The sequence below is a fragment of the Melozone crissalis genome, unplaced genomic scaffold, assembly GCF_028551555.1.
Source record: "Melozone crissalis strain CALT ecotype California unplaced genomic scaffold, PUWL_Pcris_2 ptg000006l_1, whole genome shotgun sequence".
Lineage (NCBI taxonomy): Eukaryota > Metazoa > Chordata > Aves > Passeriformes > Passerellidae > Melozone > Melozone crissalis.
In genome coordinates this window covers 56,237,141-56,254,587 of record NW_026535784.1, presented here as the reverse complement: position 1 = coordinate 56,254,587, position 17,447 = coordinate 56,237,141, and the positions used below count along the sequence as shown (strand labels likewise).

At 47.2% G+C, this 17,447-nt stretch overlaps 1 protein-coding gene across 4 annotated transcripts in view; it reads left to right on the top strand.

The window, feature by feature from the left end:
* Positions 1–950: 950 nt before the first annotated feature.
* The window catches only part of RUFY3 (RUN and FYVE domain containing 3), a 30,117-nt gene continuing 13,620 nt past the window's right edge, over positions 951–17,447 (top strand). For 2 of the 4 annotated variants that reach the window (XM_054291546.1, XM_054291521.1), the window contains exons 1-3: positions 951–1,173; positions 13,795–13,848; positions 17,259–17,432. In XM_054291546.1, coding sequence (XP_054147521.1) covers positions 966–1,173; positions 13,795–13,848; positions 17,259–17,432 — 436 coding nt within the window. In that variant the 5' untranslated portion in view covers positions 951–965. Of the gene's footprint in view, positions 1,174–6,115; positions 6,898–13,794; positions 13,849–17,258; positions 17,433–17,447 lie in introns of those variants that run through there. The other 2 variants (XM_054291529.1, XM_054291539.1) reach the window with 2 other exon arrangements.

The window sequence follows — 17,447 nt, the reverse complement described above, 5'->3', positions numbered from 1 at the left end:
CATAATCCTTGAGGGGTGATGAGCATCCAGAGTAAGCCTGGCTGCCTTTGGAAGCAGCAGGGCAGAAAAGTACAGTGGCAGAGAGGGGGACAATGCTTTCTGCATCACCACCTGAAATTTCTGTTTATACAGGGCAATGAAAATATATTGAGTAACTCTCATGGAAATACATTTGCTGCTGCCTTAGATTTTGTCAAGGTTTCTTCCTAGCTGTGTGGGTTTTCCTAGCTGTGTTCGATAGTATTCCATCACACACAGTCTGGGTATTGTTTTGCTCTTGTTAGCATGTAGAAACTCAAACATTCAGCTGTGCAATTTGTGAAGTGGCTTAAAGCATCTGTTCAATTACTTGCAACATGTTGCATGTCTTGGGACAGGGCTGAAAAATCAGTCTCCATGAATCAGTAGCCTTTACAGCTTTGCTTTTGCAATTTTAATGTGAGATGTAAAAAGAAAGCAGCAATGTGTTTCAGCTTAACCCAAGTGCACAGAAGGCTGGGTGATCTTTAAAAACTGGCAGATTTCTGTGCTTCCTGCCTGCTGACAGCACCACAATCCACATTAATTGCCTTGTTTTCTGAAAGACTGTCCCAAGTGAAATTCCCAGTAGCACGCTGTATTTGGCAGTTGTAATACTAAAGAACATACTTGGACTTTGTCCCCTTTTGTCCCAGGATCTCAAAACGCAGCTGTCCATGAGTTCTCTCGCCGGGGAAAGCCAAGGGGAGGCAGGAGATGGTGCCCCGGCTTCGTTTCACGGGTAAGAGCCCCCGCACCGTCGGAGGGTGGCGGCTGTCACCGGCGGTGCGGGGGGAGCGCCCGGGGGCGGAGGCTGGGGCGGCCGCGGCGCTTCTCGGCCGGGGCGGGGCGGGGCGGGGGCTGGGGCGGCGATGGCGGAGGCGGAGCGGGCAGCGCCACCGGCGGAAAGTTCCCGGGACGGGGCCGAAGCGGAGCTGCCCCCCGGTATGGAGCGGCGGCCTGAGCCCGGGGAGGCGGCGGCAGCGGCGGAGGAGGAGGAGGCGCGCCCTGCCTCGCCGCCGTTCTTCCTCCTCTACCCCGGCCATGGAGGCGGCGCCGCCGCCGCGCCGCCCGGGCTGTGGAGACCCCCGGCGCCCCGCGGCGGGGCCGAGCTGCCCGTGCTGGTGCTGAGCTACCCGGGACCGGACGGAGCCCGTGAGTACCACGGGGCTGCTCCCGGGTCGGGAGCGTCCATCGAGGCGGGGTGGGCGGCGGGCCGGGGGTCCCTGGGCGCCGCTGCCCTCCCGGAGCGCCGCTGCCCCGAGCGGGGCGGCGCTCGCAGCTACGGGCGCGCCCGGGCTCGGGGCAGCCGCCCCAAAGCTGCCCCTGACCCCGGGGCTGCGGGGGGGACGCGGCTGCTCCCGGCGGTGGGAAGGGCGGGGGGCTCGGAAGGAGGCGGTTGGGGGGGCGGCATGTGAGCCGTGCTGGCCCAGCAGCTCAGCAAAACCAGCCCCACAGAGAGCCCTTTGAGGAGCATCGGTGCCGCCCTTGGAAATCCAACAGGCTGTCCTGGACACGCGGGGTGTAGTTTAGGGACTGGGGAACACCATCTCGGGTTTCCTCCTGGTGTTGGTGCGGAAAATAAATCCGTAGCGAGGGCACTGCGCGCTGGAGACCTGAAGAGGCTGAAGTGCATCGCTGTGTGGGGCGTGTTGGGTGACAAATAGCGTTCTCCTTTGTAAGATTCTTTATGATGTTCTTGTAGTGTATTTGTGGAAGCTGGAGTACTCTGAAGTACTTGGGTGTATTTTAAAATCAAATAAGAAATACACACATGGGTGCATACAGAAGAGATCTTTTCCATCCATCCTAAAAATAACCAGCAGCTTCATCCTCTGGGCTGCCGCCAGAGTGTGTGTGACCGAGCTTTTGGCCTTTGCTTTGTCACCTCCTGTCCCAGGTGAGCATTCCCTCACTCAGGAGCTGATTTGTTTGGAGTGCGTATCTAGTTTTTTCTCCTTTGGAAGCTGATGTGCTTGAAGGCATTACTCAGCAGAGCTAGAACCAGTGAGGTAAGAAGTCCATGTCTGTAATGCCAAGAGGAGGTGAAATGCCGTGACTTTGCTCTGAGCTCTATGAAGGACTGTCTGTGACTGCCAACTTATGTCCAAAGTCCCTCTATGTAAAATTGTTATTTGGAATGACAGGCCCCTTTCAAAACCTTCAGTTTTACTTGTAATTTTTCCCTAATCAGGAGATCTTTACCCGTAGTAAACCCTGTGATATGCATGCAAGGGCTGAGCTACTTCTGATGGAAGACTTAGAGAAAAATATTTGATTGTAGCTGTTCAAACTTTGTGAGGAGCTCTTATCTGGACATTGGGGAAACTGAAGCATTGAGATGAGCACATTTGTGTGCAGGGACTTGGTGGAGAAGCTCAGTGGTTGAGAAATGCTTTATCTTGTGTCAGCCTTATTCTGCAGTGATTGTTCAGGTAAGCTTTGTGAGAAACCTTTACAAGATGCATATAAAAGTTCCCTTGTTTTTGTGAGCCATGGAGGTGGAGCTGCCTGCGCAGTATTGAGTGTCACAGCTTGCTCAGGGGCTGACTGATGCAGTGTCTGGAGGGAGCAGGAATCAGCATGTATTTGCATGGTGTCTTGAACTCTGTCTTCTGGGGCAAACTCTGTCAGTAAATTCAGTAAATCACTTTTTCCCACCATTTCTTTTTTTCTTGCTGTGTTTTTGTTTTTTTTTTTTTTTTTTTTCCCAGTTCTCACATTTCTAAGAGCATCTTTCATTTGTTCCCACAGAGCAGCAGGAGCAGTTCTGCTGCAAAGTGTTACAGGGAGGCAGTGGCCACTACACCAAAAAGTATTTCACAATATTTTGGAGGTTTGTTTCAAGTCTTTTTTTTCCCTGTTACAACTCAATCCTTGAACTATTCTGTTGTATTCTCACCTGATTTCAAACATCAGGTGAAGGCCAGAGCTGCTTATGGAAGGAGACTGCAAAAGCTCTTCATGGCAGCAGCACCTGCTTACTTGTTACAGGTAGCTCCAGACAGAAGGAACAAGGTGATGTACTTAAACATGCTGACCTGCAGCAAAATCTTAGAACAGAATAAAAGCAACTTGATTAGGCAGTCCTTAAAAAAACCCTAAACCAAACCCCAGACCTTTGCTTGTTCTCGCTGAAAGCCTACTCAATACCATGATACTTGAAGTCGACTTTTCCTTCCCTTTTCTTCAATTATGAGAGTTACTTTAATCCCTAAATAATATCTCCATGTTTCACAGTAGGTAAAGAAAAATTTGTCACTTCTTAATTAAGAAATTGTTACTGGTTTTTGGATTGTTAAACCTCCTTTTGCCCATTCCTATTTGAGCTTGTAGGGTTGGGAGTAGCTGGTATTTGAGCTAATGTGCATATCTGTCCTGGCAAAAGAGTCAGAAGCAGACTTTGCTGTGTAGATGTTGTGTTGCTAATTTTATCTTTTTAGATTACTTTCCATGTCAGAGATGGCTTTGTCCTTCTTGCTTTGCAATCTCTATGCAGTGAGGGGGAAATCTTTCTCCTAATGATGAAAGCACGGGTTGCTTCTGTGCAGGCCCTGAAAATAGAAATGCACCCAAAGATGCTCCCTGGAGTACTGAGGGTGCTTTGGCAATTTGTTTGGGTTTCTTTGTGTAGATTATTCTAATTCATTCAGCTTTGAAACTCCAAGTACTTTGCAGTACAGCTGACCTCCCAAATACTGGTGGCTGAGGGAGTGCTTGGTGTTCAGGTAATTGGTCTGAAAATTCCAGTGCAGTCAGTGTGTGATTATTTAATCTTAAAAATGTTTTGGCAGCCCCCTGCTGTGTTTTGCAATCTAGCCAAAGCCTTTAAAGGCTTGTGCCAAAGTGTAGCTCACAGGAGGGTTTGTAGGACCAGTCAAGGCTGCCTGACTGGTTTGAGATGGAGAAAGTGGTTCATCCTGAAGAACCTCCTCTGCATTTATCTGTGATTGGGGTTTTCCTGTGTCCATGACCATCCTGGAACCCTAATGGAGCCTTATCAGGTGCCCTTGAGTTGCCTGGTAGTTTTATGAAAGGTTTTATGGGACCATTACATTTGATACCTTTCTTTTGCTTCTTCATGAGATGGTTTGTTGCTTTTAATCACTTTAGGGCACAGGATGGGGATAGGGAAAAGCTTGTCTTACGGTTTTCAGGTGGTGATAAAAAGATAAAAAGTCATAAGTTAAACGCCTCCTGTTTGGGGTTTTTTTGGGGGTTTTTTTTGGTCTTTGGAAATAAGTCAAAGTTAAGGAACATTTTCCTAGTACTTTAAATATCTCTGTGGAGTACTTGCAGCAGGATCATTGCATAAAGGAGCCTGAAAATAGAACTTCCCTTCAGCTGGAAGGCAATTACTGGCTTCTGTTCTTTCAGCGTGTTAAAAGCAAACCAGTGGAAGTTGAATGGTTCCTGATTTTTTAGCAGACCTTCCCTGTGATCCTGATGTGCAGGGCACTTGCCTGTGCTGAGTTCAGCTGAACACCCGTGTTGTGAAATGGGAGCTGCAGGGTTACACCCAGTGCTTTGGTATTTCTAATTGCTTTGAAAACAAAGAAATTAAACTCTCTGTAGTGAGATGTGTTGGATAATAACGTGAGCAATAGCTTATGGTGCTTTGTTGATTCTAAAGGGTTTGTTTTGAGTGTGTGCCGTTTTAGACCCTGTCCAAGGGTTAGCCAGGGCCAGCAGCTGTTGTGTAGCAGTTGGTACATGGCCCTGTCACTGTGTTGAGAATTTGGGGTGGTGCGATGTGGATGCTGCAGCTAGAGGCTGTGCCTGCTGAAAGGGTATATAAATATAGGAGTTAAGATGCTGTCAGCACGCTTTATGAACTCTGTTCTGTTGGGGAGAAGAAACAATAGTAATTCTTGTTTTCTGTGTGATAATTGCCCTTTGCGTCGCTGGCAGAACAGGCTGCCTGGTGCTTGCTTGGGTTTGGCCTAATGGGGAAAGAGCTGCTGAGTCAAAATGCGCTGCACTGAGCGGGAAGTTTTCACCAAAAGTAACTGCTTCCTCTTGCCAGTCAAAAATAGCAGCACTTAATCCTCTTGCCCAGCTTTATGTACATGATGGTGCCATTTTCTCCTGACAGCTGTCTGCATTGGCATGCTGAATTCTGTATCCAGCATTCTGTTTTGGCATTTCACATCCCCAAGAAACATGTGCTTCCCTCTGAGTATTTGTTAGGGGAACAAAAAGCAGGGAGAAGTAATCAAGGTCCCGTACATTGGGCATGTGTTATCAATATATTGTTCTGGTGCCAGCCTTCTCCAAGGCTGACTGTCTGTCCATTTCAGATGGGTGTTACACATCTGCTCTCCCCAAATACATTGGAGCCACACAGGAATGAAGTCGGATAAGCTCATTTATTAGTGCCTGATAGAGTTGTTGAAGTGGGTGGTGACACTAGCGACTTTGGGAACGAGAAGCCTGTGTGGTGACTTGGGACCTCCTGTCCCCCAGCACCAGGACCCTGTGGGTTGGGGATGCAGGTGAGGTTCAGCCAGTCAGGAAGGGACAGGGAATGTGGTGGTGTTATTATAAAATACTGTAATTATATTATTGTTGAGAGCCTGGAAGCCTGTTTCTCTTCCTGCTGAGTAATAATATTTCTTTGTCAGCCTCACCTGAGCAGCACAATTTTCAGGGGAGATTTTTGAAGTATAAGATTGGGTCATGGTGTTGGTGGTGTTCTCCTTTATTGTCCTCCCATGTGCACATGCCCTGCTTAAAAGAGCTTCATCCTCAGTCACTGGAGCGCTTAGAGCCAGATCATTTTTTCCTTCCTATTACCCTGAGACAATAAATCCATCCTAACATTTTTTGTACGTGGGAAATTCTAGCTCCAAGGTGCCCCCGAGAAGATGGCACAACGAATAAAAACCAAACTGCACCTTGCACACCTCCCGTGAAAACAAAGATGCCGATTGAATTCCTGTAGTGGCATGCAGGGATGTGAGCGGAATACAAATGTGCCTTTGTATTGCTGGCGCTGCTCCTTTGTATTCCGGGGGCGAGGGATGGGGGTGCGGCGGTGCTGCGCTCGCTCCCCAGCGGGCTGGCAGAGCCCGGCCACGAGCTGCTGTGCCCAGGAGCGCCTGACTGCCGGCCCCGCATCAGCAGCGTCTCGGCAGCATCCTGGGAATCGCAGGCGATCACATGAGCCTGGATTTCCAGCTCTGTTCATTAGTCAGCCATTTTGGTCGCCACCCTGCTCCCTGCGCACAGCCAATCCCGGCGGCACTCGCTGCCGGGCTGCGCCGGGAGACGGGAGCAGCGCTCGCCGCTCGGCCACCGGGACGCTGCCTCTTCGCTCGTCCTTTGTTTTTTTTCTGGGGTCATCACCAGAGGAAGACACTGTTTTTTGATTCTGCTGGCTCTTTATTTTTTCCTTTTTATTTTTTACTTGTTTTTCCCTGCTGCCTCTGGTGGAGAAGCCAGGTTTTTGTGGATGCTGAGGATCAATAGCCTCTAGCAATTGCTGGAGACGACGGCAGTCGGTGGAAAGGAGGGAGGCAGAGCTAAGCGGGAAGGAGCAGCGTTTTTACCTTGCTTGATCTATGAAAAGGCCAGAGCAGCCTCTGTGATCCTGAGCAATCTGTCCTTTAATCGCAAGGTATTTCTGATTTTCTTCTTCAGAAAGGTTTTGTTTTTAGTCCTTATTTTGCCCCCGTTGTTGTTGTACCAGCTGAGTCATCATGTCTGCTCTGACGCCTCAAAGCGACATGCCAACCCCCACCACAGACAAGATCACTCAGGCTGCCATGGAGACCATCTATCTTTGCAAATTCCGCGTGTCCATGGATGGAGAGTGGCTGTGCTTGCGCGAGCTGGATGACATCTCGCTGACACCCGACCCCGAGCCTACCCACGAAGGTACGGTCCGGCTGTGCCCCGGGAGCCCCGGGCCGGCTTTGTTCCGGCGCTGCACCGCTTGGGAGGGGGCGTCTCCGGGACCACGCGCTCGTGTCCTGCCTGCGGAGCCTGGACAGCCGTGGGCACAGCAGAGAGCCAGACTGCTGCTTCACATTGCCCTCCGAATTTGTAACCCAGCCCTTTAAGGCAGATTGGTGATGCATTCTCTTTTTAGCTGTATCAGGTTTGTGTATCTCAGGAAGGAAGAAAACCGTGGTGTGTGCTCGGTGAGACCGTTTAATCATGATTTTGCCCTTAACCCGGGGCTGATAGCTGTGTTAGTGAGCAGCCGGCTGGTACCGGGGACCGCAGCCTGTGCCCGGTCGTGGGGAGTTTTTGGAAAGCCCCAGCGATTACGCAGCGGTGCCCATTGTCAGGTGACGATGCCATCACAGTGCCCCAGCTCGCCTCTGATGAGCGTGCTGCTGTTTGTAATGGCTTGGAAGCCTGAAACGTGGGGATGTAGCGCATCTTGCTTTCCCCTGGAAAAAGGATTTTGGGTTGATAAACAGTTTAATAGGAGGACAAGGATTGAATGCACTGAGGACTAAAAGCATGACAGGACATCTGTGCAGTGCTCTGCCAATAAAAAAATGGGGAAAAAGGAGACGTGGTGAGTTTCTGCAGATGCTGAGGTTCTGAGTGCCCTTGCTGGATGCAGCTTTTGGTTTTAGAGCAAGGAGGCCCCAGCTTCTCATGCCTGACCCTTTTCCAGTAACTCCTGAAATGCCACTCCACCAAGCAGTCTGGCTTGGTCCATTTGATGCTGCCTAGTTAAGTCAGCAGTGCCTTATATTGTCTTGCTGAATAAGGCAGGTGAAATTGTGGTGGGGATTTAAGCTTTAAAATAAATTTCCAAGGGATAATTTCATTTCCATTTGACAGCTACTTTCAGTGACAGTAGCCCTGGGGTTTGGATTTGGCTTGCCAAGTACTTAGTCACGCAGTGGGATACCAGACAGAAGTTTCAAAGGGAGAAATTTAGCTTTCCCTCTGAAGCATATCCCAGGGCTTCAGGGAGGTGAGTACTGGGTGAGCAGGAATTCAGTTGTCTTCCAATTCCCATGTTCTTGTGTGTTACACTGAGACCTTCCTTGGTCTTACTCCTGTGTTTTTCAAGGTGTAATTACAGTCAAGTATCAAAAATAAATGCAAAAGAGCAGCACTGTAACAACCTTCCTGGTAAATGAAGGTTGCTGGTTGGCTGTTTGGGAGTGTATTTGGTTCCAAGCTGTATTTTGAACAGAGAAGGTCAGGAAGAGCGTTGACAATAGGAAAGCTGACACAGCTGTATCCTGGTGTTTGGTCTGGTGCTCCTGCATCAGCACTGCTGCTGTGTCTGCAGGGTGTGCACAGGTCAGGGGGACAGGAGCGTGGGCTTGTGTCCCTGGGAGTGTCTCCAAAAACAAAACTGATGTGCAAAGGTAGGCATTATGAAGAAGGAAAAAACAAGTTGTGGAATTCTTCCAAAGGCATAAGAAAGAGGGACAGTTTTCTCCTTAGAAATCAAGAGATGTAAAATATATATTGCACTAAGTACCAAATCAAACAGCTTGTTGGATTAAGATTTGAAGCCTTCCATTTGCTGTCCCTCAGCTCTTGCTGCTTCTGGAGACTTTTGTCCCTGGCCTCTCTTCACCCTGTGATCTGCTGTTCCCCCAGCCCTCGAGCAGCCATCCTGCCTTCAGTCACAACAATTCCAGTCTGCACAGAGCTGGAGCTTGGGAACAGCTAAGCAAAACTTTTCTTCAGATTAAAAACAAGCAGCAGGTACTGAGTTGCGTGCAACTGGGTATGTTCCATATAACCTGTAGCATGGCCACTCAATTTAACAATAAAAGCAATTAATACTCCTTTTCAGTTGATTGAAACAATTCTGTGTGTATATGAAAATAAGCAGATTCTGCTGCTTACTGTAAAGCTGCTTGGATTAGAGAAAGAACTCATTTTTTTAAACAGGCTGTATTCTTAATAAGACTCTCAGAACCTTACTGTCCTCTGCAGGCCCCTCAGAATTAAATGTGGCATTGGTGGTTGTTAACTTTGTTTGCTTGCAGTGCGTGTGACGGTCTTGGAGGCAGCTTTAGGGATGGAGGTAAAAACCACCTGGACTGTAATTCTGTTTAATGTTGAACAGAGTGTGTGTATGGATGGCATTGAACACTGCTCTCAGCTGTGGGGAGAAGTTCCACAAAATGGCCTTTTTTTAGGCTGTTTAACTGGATGTTAAATTTCTATCTTGAATAATCATGAGAAGCTTCACAATAAGGGCTGTGGAAATTTTTGTCCTCATGAGATCACCTTGTAGTAGCATCCAGAAGGAATACATGTGCTAACTTGAGAGAACTTTGAGGAATTACAGTATTCCTCTCTTTATTAATCCTCCTCTATTTGCACTAAGAGCAGCAATTGGAATTAGAATTTACAATATGTGAAGATTAAATTATCTTTTCTATAGGGCAGAAGCTAACGTCAGATTTTTTTCTTCTTTTTTGACCAGTAATTTAAAAGTTTTAGTTTCTGGCATGTGCTTGTGTAGAATGCCCTGACAAGGAGTTACAGACATCTTCAGGAAAAGCAAATGTTCTTCTTAAAACCTCCTGCCCATTAATCTGTTGCACTGATTACTGAATCATCAGTCAGATTTTACCTTTTTTCTCCATTTTCTATCCAAGTGTTTTTCGTACCTCAAAATGATGTAGGGAAGCAGCATAACCTTACTGATAATGCTTTTGTTGTGCCAACTGGCAACAGTTTACCTGGGTTTAGGGTTTCTCCAGTAGTGTGGAATAGGAACAGTAAAGTCATGGGAGAGGTGGGATTTTTCAGTCCCTTGGGCCTTTCCCATTAGAAAATAAATCTGAATTGTACTGGGAGTGGCAAGGTCCTTTCAGATGTGGACAAAAACCCACATGAGATGACTATATTTGCAAAAAGCCTCTTAAAACGCATCTGGTGATAGAAACCCCTAAATAGATGAGAAGTTTGAAGGAGCTGGAGATGTGATTTAACAGAAGAAATGTGAAGTCAGTAAATGCAAGTTAGATGAATTACAGCGTGTTTGTGGTTATAAATCTTGGGAATAGCAGTTAGGTCATGTAATCCAGACTTCAATGCAGAAATTACTCTTAAGAGTTATTTTCTTTGCTCTTTTAAGCTGTGTCAGTCTAACTGAAGTCAGAGCTGGGGAGCTTGGGGCAGGATTCTATCCCTCAGAGGTGGCGAGTCACAAGTGCTGCAGGGAAACCACTTGGGTGTCAGCTGAACTGGGAAGTGAAAGATGGGGAAAAAAACCCAAGGGTTTGGGCTTTTATTTTCTTGGTGTAAACTGTCAAGGACTAACATAGGGTGAGAAATTTCCCGTAGCAGTTAGTCATGTGTTTCCCTCTGAAAACAGGCTGGTTGTGCAGAAACATTCCATACAGCTGCACACAGCAGCAACATAGAGAAATCAGGTGATTATTTGATGGCAGTCATGTGGGAATGGGAGTAAGGGTGGGATTAAGCTGTGACTTCATGTGATGCACATGGCTGTTTGTCCCATAGGTGTAATGGAGAGTGGGCTGGGAATTTCCAAATTGTCTGTACTCCTTTATTTCCTTCTGATTTCTGGCAGATCTTAGACTGCTCTTTTCTTCTGTAGGCAAGGCTTTCTGTGTATATGTGTTTATTTAGAGATGGAATGTTTATGCAGGGGGTTTTAAAAGAAACGTTTTTTTGTCCTGAGTAGATGGTTCCTGGCATTCCAGGCTGCAGACAGCCGGTGACTTTCCCGATTTTGGGCTTGCAGGGTGTTAAGAGTATGATGCTGAAACCCTTTGCAGATCCCTTTTCTTTGTTAACAGTTAGTGATCCATCATGTTGGCGAACCTAACCTGAAAGAATTAGTTCTGTACCTCCCATAACATGAACAGCATCTACCTAATTTTCTCCCTTGGCCTCTTTATCTGCTATTCAACATATTCCTAAGGTAAAGAATATCAGAATGCAATTCAAGTGTAGTAATACTACCAGAGGTCCCCCTTTCATAATAGAGGAATATTTCTCCAGATTTGGGCCAAGGCTTTCCCAGCAGCAGGGCTGACTGGGCAGCATCACTCAGGACTTTCTGTATCAAGTTCAGTTTTCATTTCCCAAAACTGAAGCCTTGGGTTTTTTTAGGTTATTTTACTGATGGCTCAGTCTCTCCCCGTGAGTTTGTTTAAAATTTCTGTACTTAAAAATAATTTTAGAAGTCCTGACCTATTGAAAAATGTGTGACCTTTTTTTCCTGATGGAACAAACTCTTCCCTGTGAGGGTGGTAAGGCCCTGGCACAGGTTGGGGCTTAGAGCAACCTAGAATAGGGGAAGGTGTCCCTGTCCATGCAGGGGACAGAGGCAGGGGGCGTTGAATGGGATGAATGTCAGAGTCCCTTCCAACCTAAGGTGGTTTGTGATTCTGTAATTTTATTTAATCTGTCTTTGGAGGAACTTGATATCCAGAGGCTGTGTGTGAGATGATGTTCATTAGTTCAGAAAGGCTTAGACTCCCAGCTCTATTTTAGTCCAATAACTTCAACCCTTAAAAACCAAGTAAATGTTGAGCAGCATTGTGAAATAATTTTGATGCTGTTACATTCTCCCAGGATTTACTTGTAAAAGCTTTCTTTGGCTTGGGAAAGTATTGCCTCTCCTTCAGTGAGATACTGCTGCTGTGTCAGCCAAGAGAGTGACTGCAAACCCCTCTGTTGTCCAAATAACAGATGGGATTTTTGTGATTAATGTATTAGAGACAAGTTCTCCAGTCCCTTCCTGAAGAACTGGCTTGAGTGTTCATTCCAATGGGATATTCAGTTCCATAATACTAATCTTCCTGGGAATCTGGTTGGAATGAGTTAATTGTGTTATGGAGACTTAAAAGCCTTGATTATCCTGTTATCTAAACTTCCTACATAGTGAATTAAATACTTTCCATCATAATCAAAAGTATTGAGTTTTTCACACCCCCAAAAGACCATGGAAACTATAGAATTTCAGGTCTTTGTTGTTCTGTGGGAAGATGTTTTTCCTCCACCACTGTTGCTTGGTGGAATTTCCAGACAAGTGGGAAAATACACAAGGTGAAAGAGATGAACTCTATGCAAAGTGCAGCTAGATGCATGTAGAATGAATGAAAATAAGAAAGAAAGTGCTAATTAAGTGTGTGCTTTTACCTCTAAACCTATGCAAATGCCATAGTACCAGTTTAAATTAATGCAGTTCCTGCGAGGAGGAAGACAGGTTTATGGCTTGTAGGGATAGAAGAGAAGAAAATATTTGTGACTCCTCTAGATATTTCTCTGGGAGCTTTACGTGGGTTACTTGCTAAGGGTTAAAAATAAATGAGAAAGATGAAATTAAGCCTGTCAGTTGTCTCAGTGCCTGTTACCCAGGTACTGATAAATCTGGTTTTGATTGTATGTTCTTCCCTGTAGAAGACTTCCCTGTTGTATGATTGTATGTTCTTCCCTGCTTTGGGTTAAGAAAAAAATCCAACCTCCCAATTTTAGATAAAAGACCTTGCAGTGGTGGTGTGTGGCTTCCCTTACTGGGTGCAGGGAGGGATTCCGGGATGATCAACATCTGGATCTGAGTGCCGGGGTCCCTGGAAGCGTCAGGGACTGGTGCACTGCAGTGAGATTCAGTCTCCTGGCCCTTGGGAAGCTGCAGCACCTGTCGTGAGAGACCAGAAGCCATCACTGTGGCACGTGGGGGAGAGCATCACCCGGGCTTTGGCTTTAGACGCCAGGGGTTTGCTCCAGGGACGGTGCTTGTTGCTCCTGCAGCAGCGCTCATCCCCAGGGCAGCGCTGGGGCTCGGTCTCCGTGGCGCAGTGCGAGGCTGCGGGGCCCGGCGGGCAGCGCCGTGCAGCGCACGGGGCTCAGCTCCGGCGCTGGGGCTCCCGGCTCTTGCTGCGCTCCCGGGGCAGGAGGCGGGCGCTGTGTAGGAGGGAGGAGGGCCGGGCAGCCTCTGGACTTTGCTCAGATCGTCGGCGCAGTTGGCTGGGGAAGGGGCCGGAGTTTTGCCGGGCTTTGGACGTTGTGCCGATGGCGGGTTAGCGCTGGGGAGCGCGGGTGCGTAAGTAGGGAGCCAACAGTGTCCAGGGTCCGGGCCTTTGTCTGGCTCGGCTCGCTGAGTTTGGAGCAGGGACTTGGTGGGCGTGCTGAAACCAGTTCTCCTTGTCCTGCCTGCTCCTCTCCCAGGATACCTCCCTGGCCCCGCCAAGGAGAGAGGTGCTCCCCTGACCGAGTCCTTGGGGATCGCCTGGGACCCATGTAGGGCTCGGCTGGTGGGTCACCTCTGAGGGATCTGTCATTTGGGGCGAGGGTCATAACAGAGTTTAGGCTCTGCTGAACCTCTAAAATGACCTCAGTGTGTGTTTTCCCTGAACGTGCCTGCTTCCCACGTGTGGCTGTGTCCCTGCCAGCAGCTCCTCTTGCGGCTGGATGTGAGGAAATTGAAGGAAAAGCTGACATTGCATAAGTATCACAAGTTTAGTGCTTTTATCTTATAAATAAAGTAATGCTTTTGTTGCTTTTCTTTTTAGGATGTGCTTTACAAAAATTTTGCTTGTGTTAATGCAGAAACAAAATTTCTGCAGCTTTTCTGAAGCCTGCCCTGGTCTGACTCTGGGAGAAAAATGCTTTGCTCTATTGCTTTGTGCAGACTAATGAACCTTTTTGACTTGCAGATCTCTTGCCACTATGAATTAAGTCTTGTATGATGCAAATCTCCCTTTCAGTTATGCTTTTCTTACACCTTGATTTTGAATCTTTCCTTTAGATCACGGCTTGCATGACGTTTTTCTTTCTTTTCCTTTCCTTTTGCTGTTTGCAAAGACTCTTGGGAGGATTTGACAGATGTGGTGGAGCAATTGCGCGATGATTCCGAAGGTGCGTTCCACACCCACATCTCACAGCTCTTGTTTGTGCTAATCCTTGGCTTCTGCACTATTATTTTGAGCCTGAGTGCAAAATGCAGTTAGCTTCTCTTTCCAATGCCAGTAGCTGTGGCTTTCCTGCATTACCTTGGTGTTGCTTAAATAAATGTGTGCGGGTTTTTTTGCTATTTTGACCTGAAGTGGAGGTAGAAGAAGTAGATCAACAAGGGCTGTTTGCCTTCTCCTAAATGCTTTCAGAGGCAGTAACTTCCTGAGCCTGGCAGAAGCATGGCTTAAAAGGTTGCAGCAACATATGGAAGCTGAATTAAAAAAATTATTTCAGAAATCACTCTGAAGCTTTAGGTTTCCTGCAGTATTTCTGTCTAGATTCTTCAGATTTTCTGGCAGTATTTGCCAAGGCTTGGCAAAAATTATTCTGAAACTTGCATTGCTAATTTTTTTAAAACTTGTAAAGTACTAAACGACAAACTTATTTATAGCACTTTTTCCTTGGTTTTTAAGAAACTGTGCAAATATGAAATAGTTGAATTCCCAATGTAGCAAGTGGTTAATCAGATTGATACTTTGATGATTAAATACAGCTGCTCCTGCAAGGGTTTCAGGTGTTTGCAGCACAAAAGGCTGATGTTGTCATGCACTGAGCACACTGGTCCTTGCTGTCATCTTCCACCATGGTGCCTTTAACTGCTATGCTGGTTCTGTGCCCGGTGCTGCCCACAGCCTCCTCAGCCACAGGCAGTGTCCTCCTCTCCTGGCACAGCAGCCCGTGCTGCTTCCCAGAGAAGGGCATTTTCCAAGGTAGGCTTTTAGGAAAAAAGAGGGGCTTGAGACTTCTGTTTTTTCATAAAATATAGTACAAGTTGTTTTGCATTTATTTTGTCAGGTGAGAGGTGTTTCTCTGCCACACGGAAGCAGCCGTGTTAAATTTACTTTAAGTTGTTGTTCCTGATGTAAGATGGAGAACAGTGATGAAATGCCCGTGAATTGGCATTGCTTGCTGTGGGTTTGTTCACTTCTCCAGTGTCTCATCGTTCCCTGCCATTGATCCAAGTTTTAGCTTCATTTTAGTTGCTTCTTCCTTCTTTTAGAGTAAGTGTGAGGAGTGATAAAATTTATTGTCACCAAATGAGAAGTACCAAGACCAGTCACAGCTTAACCCTTTGAGATCCTGTATTGCATTGACTCTTTCTTGACTTTCAGGTTCCTGGGTTCAGATTGTACCATTTAAACAAATTACAGGATTCTCAAATGCTTTTGGAAACATCTTCATGGAAGCAGCTGGTTAGAAAAGATGTCTGTTCTGTAGAAGCTGCAATATTTAAATAACAAAATGTCCTAAGAGGACATTCCTTTGTTTGAAACCCAAACCCTGTGGAAAGCCAAGCTCAAGGGCTGGGGATTTACTTTAAGGTTTATGATGTGGGCTGTGTAGGAAAGGCCAGGCAAAGGTTTTGCAGTTAGAGGCAGAAGGAAGTTGGAGAAGGTACCAACTCAGATGGAGCACACCGGGATCGCACTTGTCCCAGCTTAAAGGCAGCCTGACAGTTTTACCATGTACAAGTCAGTCTTGCCTGCCTACCCTGCCTTCTTTAAAGCTGTGCGTGGGGCAGTACATAGAGCAAGAGTATCAGTTACTTAGCATTTAATTTTTGGAACAAACCTTAGGGATTTTATCCAGTTTCACACTATATGAACTAACTGGTTTTCAAGATGGGAATCTTGGATAAACTGCATGTGCAGAGCACAATTGCTCAGAGCAGAGTAGGGAAGCAGAAACCTTGGATTAGTGTGACATGGTGAAAATACTTTTCTATTGAACTTAGCCAATAACCACGGCCAAAGGAGCATTTTCTTTGGTGCTCTCTTGTACAGTTCCACTAATTCTGTGTTAGGGATGGCTTTCCCTCCCAAGCAGAGTCACTGTGGATAACTTGCTACCCAGCAGAGCAGCAGCCTTGGCCAGTGAGGAAATGCGATGAGAGAGGATGAGGAAGAGGTCTCTGTGTTGGCAGTCCTGTGCCTGACTCATTCCCGAGTCTCCATTCCCAGTGATGGTGACTGTTAGCTACACTGCAGGGCAGAAAAAGGATTGGAAATCCAGAGCAGCTCACGAGCTCAGGGTACCTCCAGGGCAGCCAGACCCATCACCTTCAGGCAGCAATAGTCCTGGCAGGCAGTGAAAACACCTCACAAAGTTCAATCTTTCTGCAGTCCAGTGCTGCTCTGAGTGTTGCACTCCTAAATGAGTCCTTGGAAGTTCTCTAAACTATCGAAATCAATTTAGAGAAGGAGACTTCTTTAAATGTGGTGCTTCCCTCTGAAGAAGAAGGGGAATGAGAGAGGTGCTGTCCTAAGCTGCTTTTGGAGGGCTGAACAAATGAGCTGTGCTCTTAGGTTTGGATGCTGGCACTGCCCTGGCTCTTCCCCCTGCCTGTGCTGGGTTTTCCCAGCCCACAGTGAGGTGCACTCGGGTGTGGGTGTGTTAGCTGGGCTCTTGGCTCTCTCTCTGGCTGGTGGATGCTGACAGGTGCCTCTTGCGTAGATCTGTAGTCTGAGGTGTCCTCAGGTCAGTCTCTGCTGCCAGGAGTAGTTAATTAACTCGAGGTGGCAGCTTGGTTCAAGGGTCCCTGGCTGTTGGCGACAGCCCTGGATAAGCAGGGGATTTACAGGGATGAAACTGCCTGTACCCGAGAACTGGAGCTCAAAACTTGGGTGTGAGTAGCAGGCCTAAAGGTCTGTATGTTTATAACGTGGAAGACGAAGAATATAATCCTGGGACATCTGTGAATTTGGGGGTTTAGTATGACCTGTCAGGAGCCATGAAGATCAGCTCCTCACTGGTGAAAACCAGTGGCAGTGTTAAAAGCAAGAGAGGAAAGTGGGAATTGGCTTCACGTTACATCTAAGCTTAAAAAAATAGTCTTGAGGAAGAGAGATACAAGTTGGGATAGAGACACACGTTACTGGATTAAGTGTGAGAGGGTCCAGTGTGATCCTTAGATGGAAGAGCAAAGCACAGGTGGAGGATTCTTACTGGTTTGTAGCTGGGGATGTGAGTTGGAACAAGTGATGGTCAGAGACACGTTGTCAAGGTGCCAAGCACAGGATGAACACCAGGCTCCAAATGTGTCTTTTGTGAAAGCAGGGAGCTGCTGTAGTTATTTGAAGTATTAAGGCACCCTCAGTATGATACATTGTCTATTGCCATGCCACTGTGGCTTTGGCCCTAAACTGCTAGTTGGTGTTGATTTTTCTCCACAAAAGGCCTGCAGAGTGCCTCCTGGGAAACTCACTGCCCCAAAAATGCCTTCAAAGCTGAGGAAAAGCAAGAGCAAGGTGGGGTGTTGAGTGTAATAAAGGCAGCTGTTGTTGCTCAGCAGCAGTTTCCCTGCTTTGTTGCAGACCCCAATTACCTCATGGCCAACGAGCGCATGAACCTGATGAACATGGCCAAGCTGAGCATCAAGGGGCTGATCGAGTCCGCGCTGAACCTGGGCCGCACGCTGGACTCGGACTACGCCCCCCTGCAGCAGTTCTTCGTGGTCATGGAGCACTGCCTCAAGCACGGCCTCAAAGGTACAGCCTGGGCAC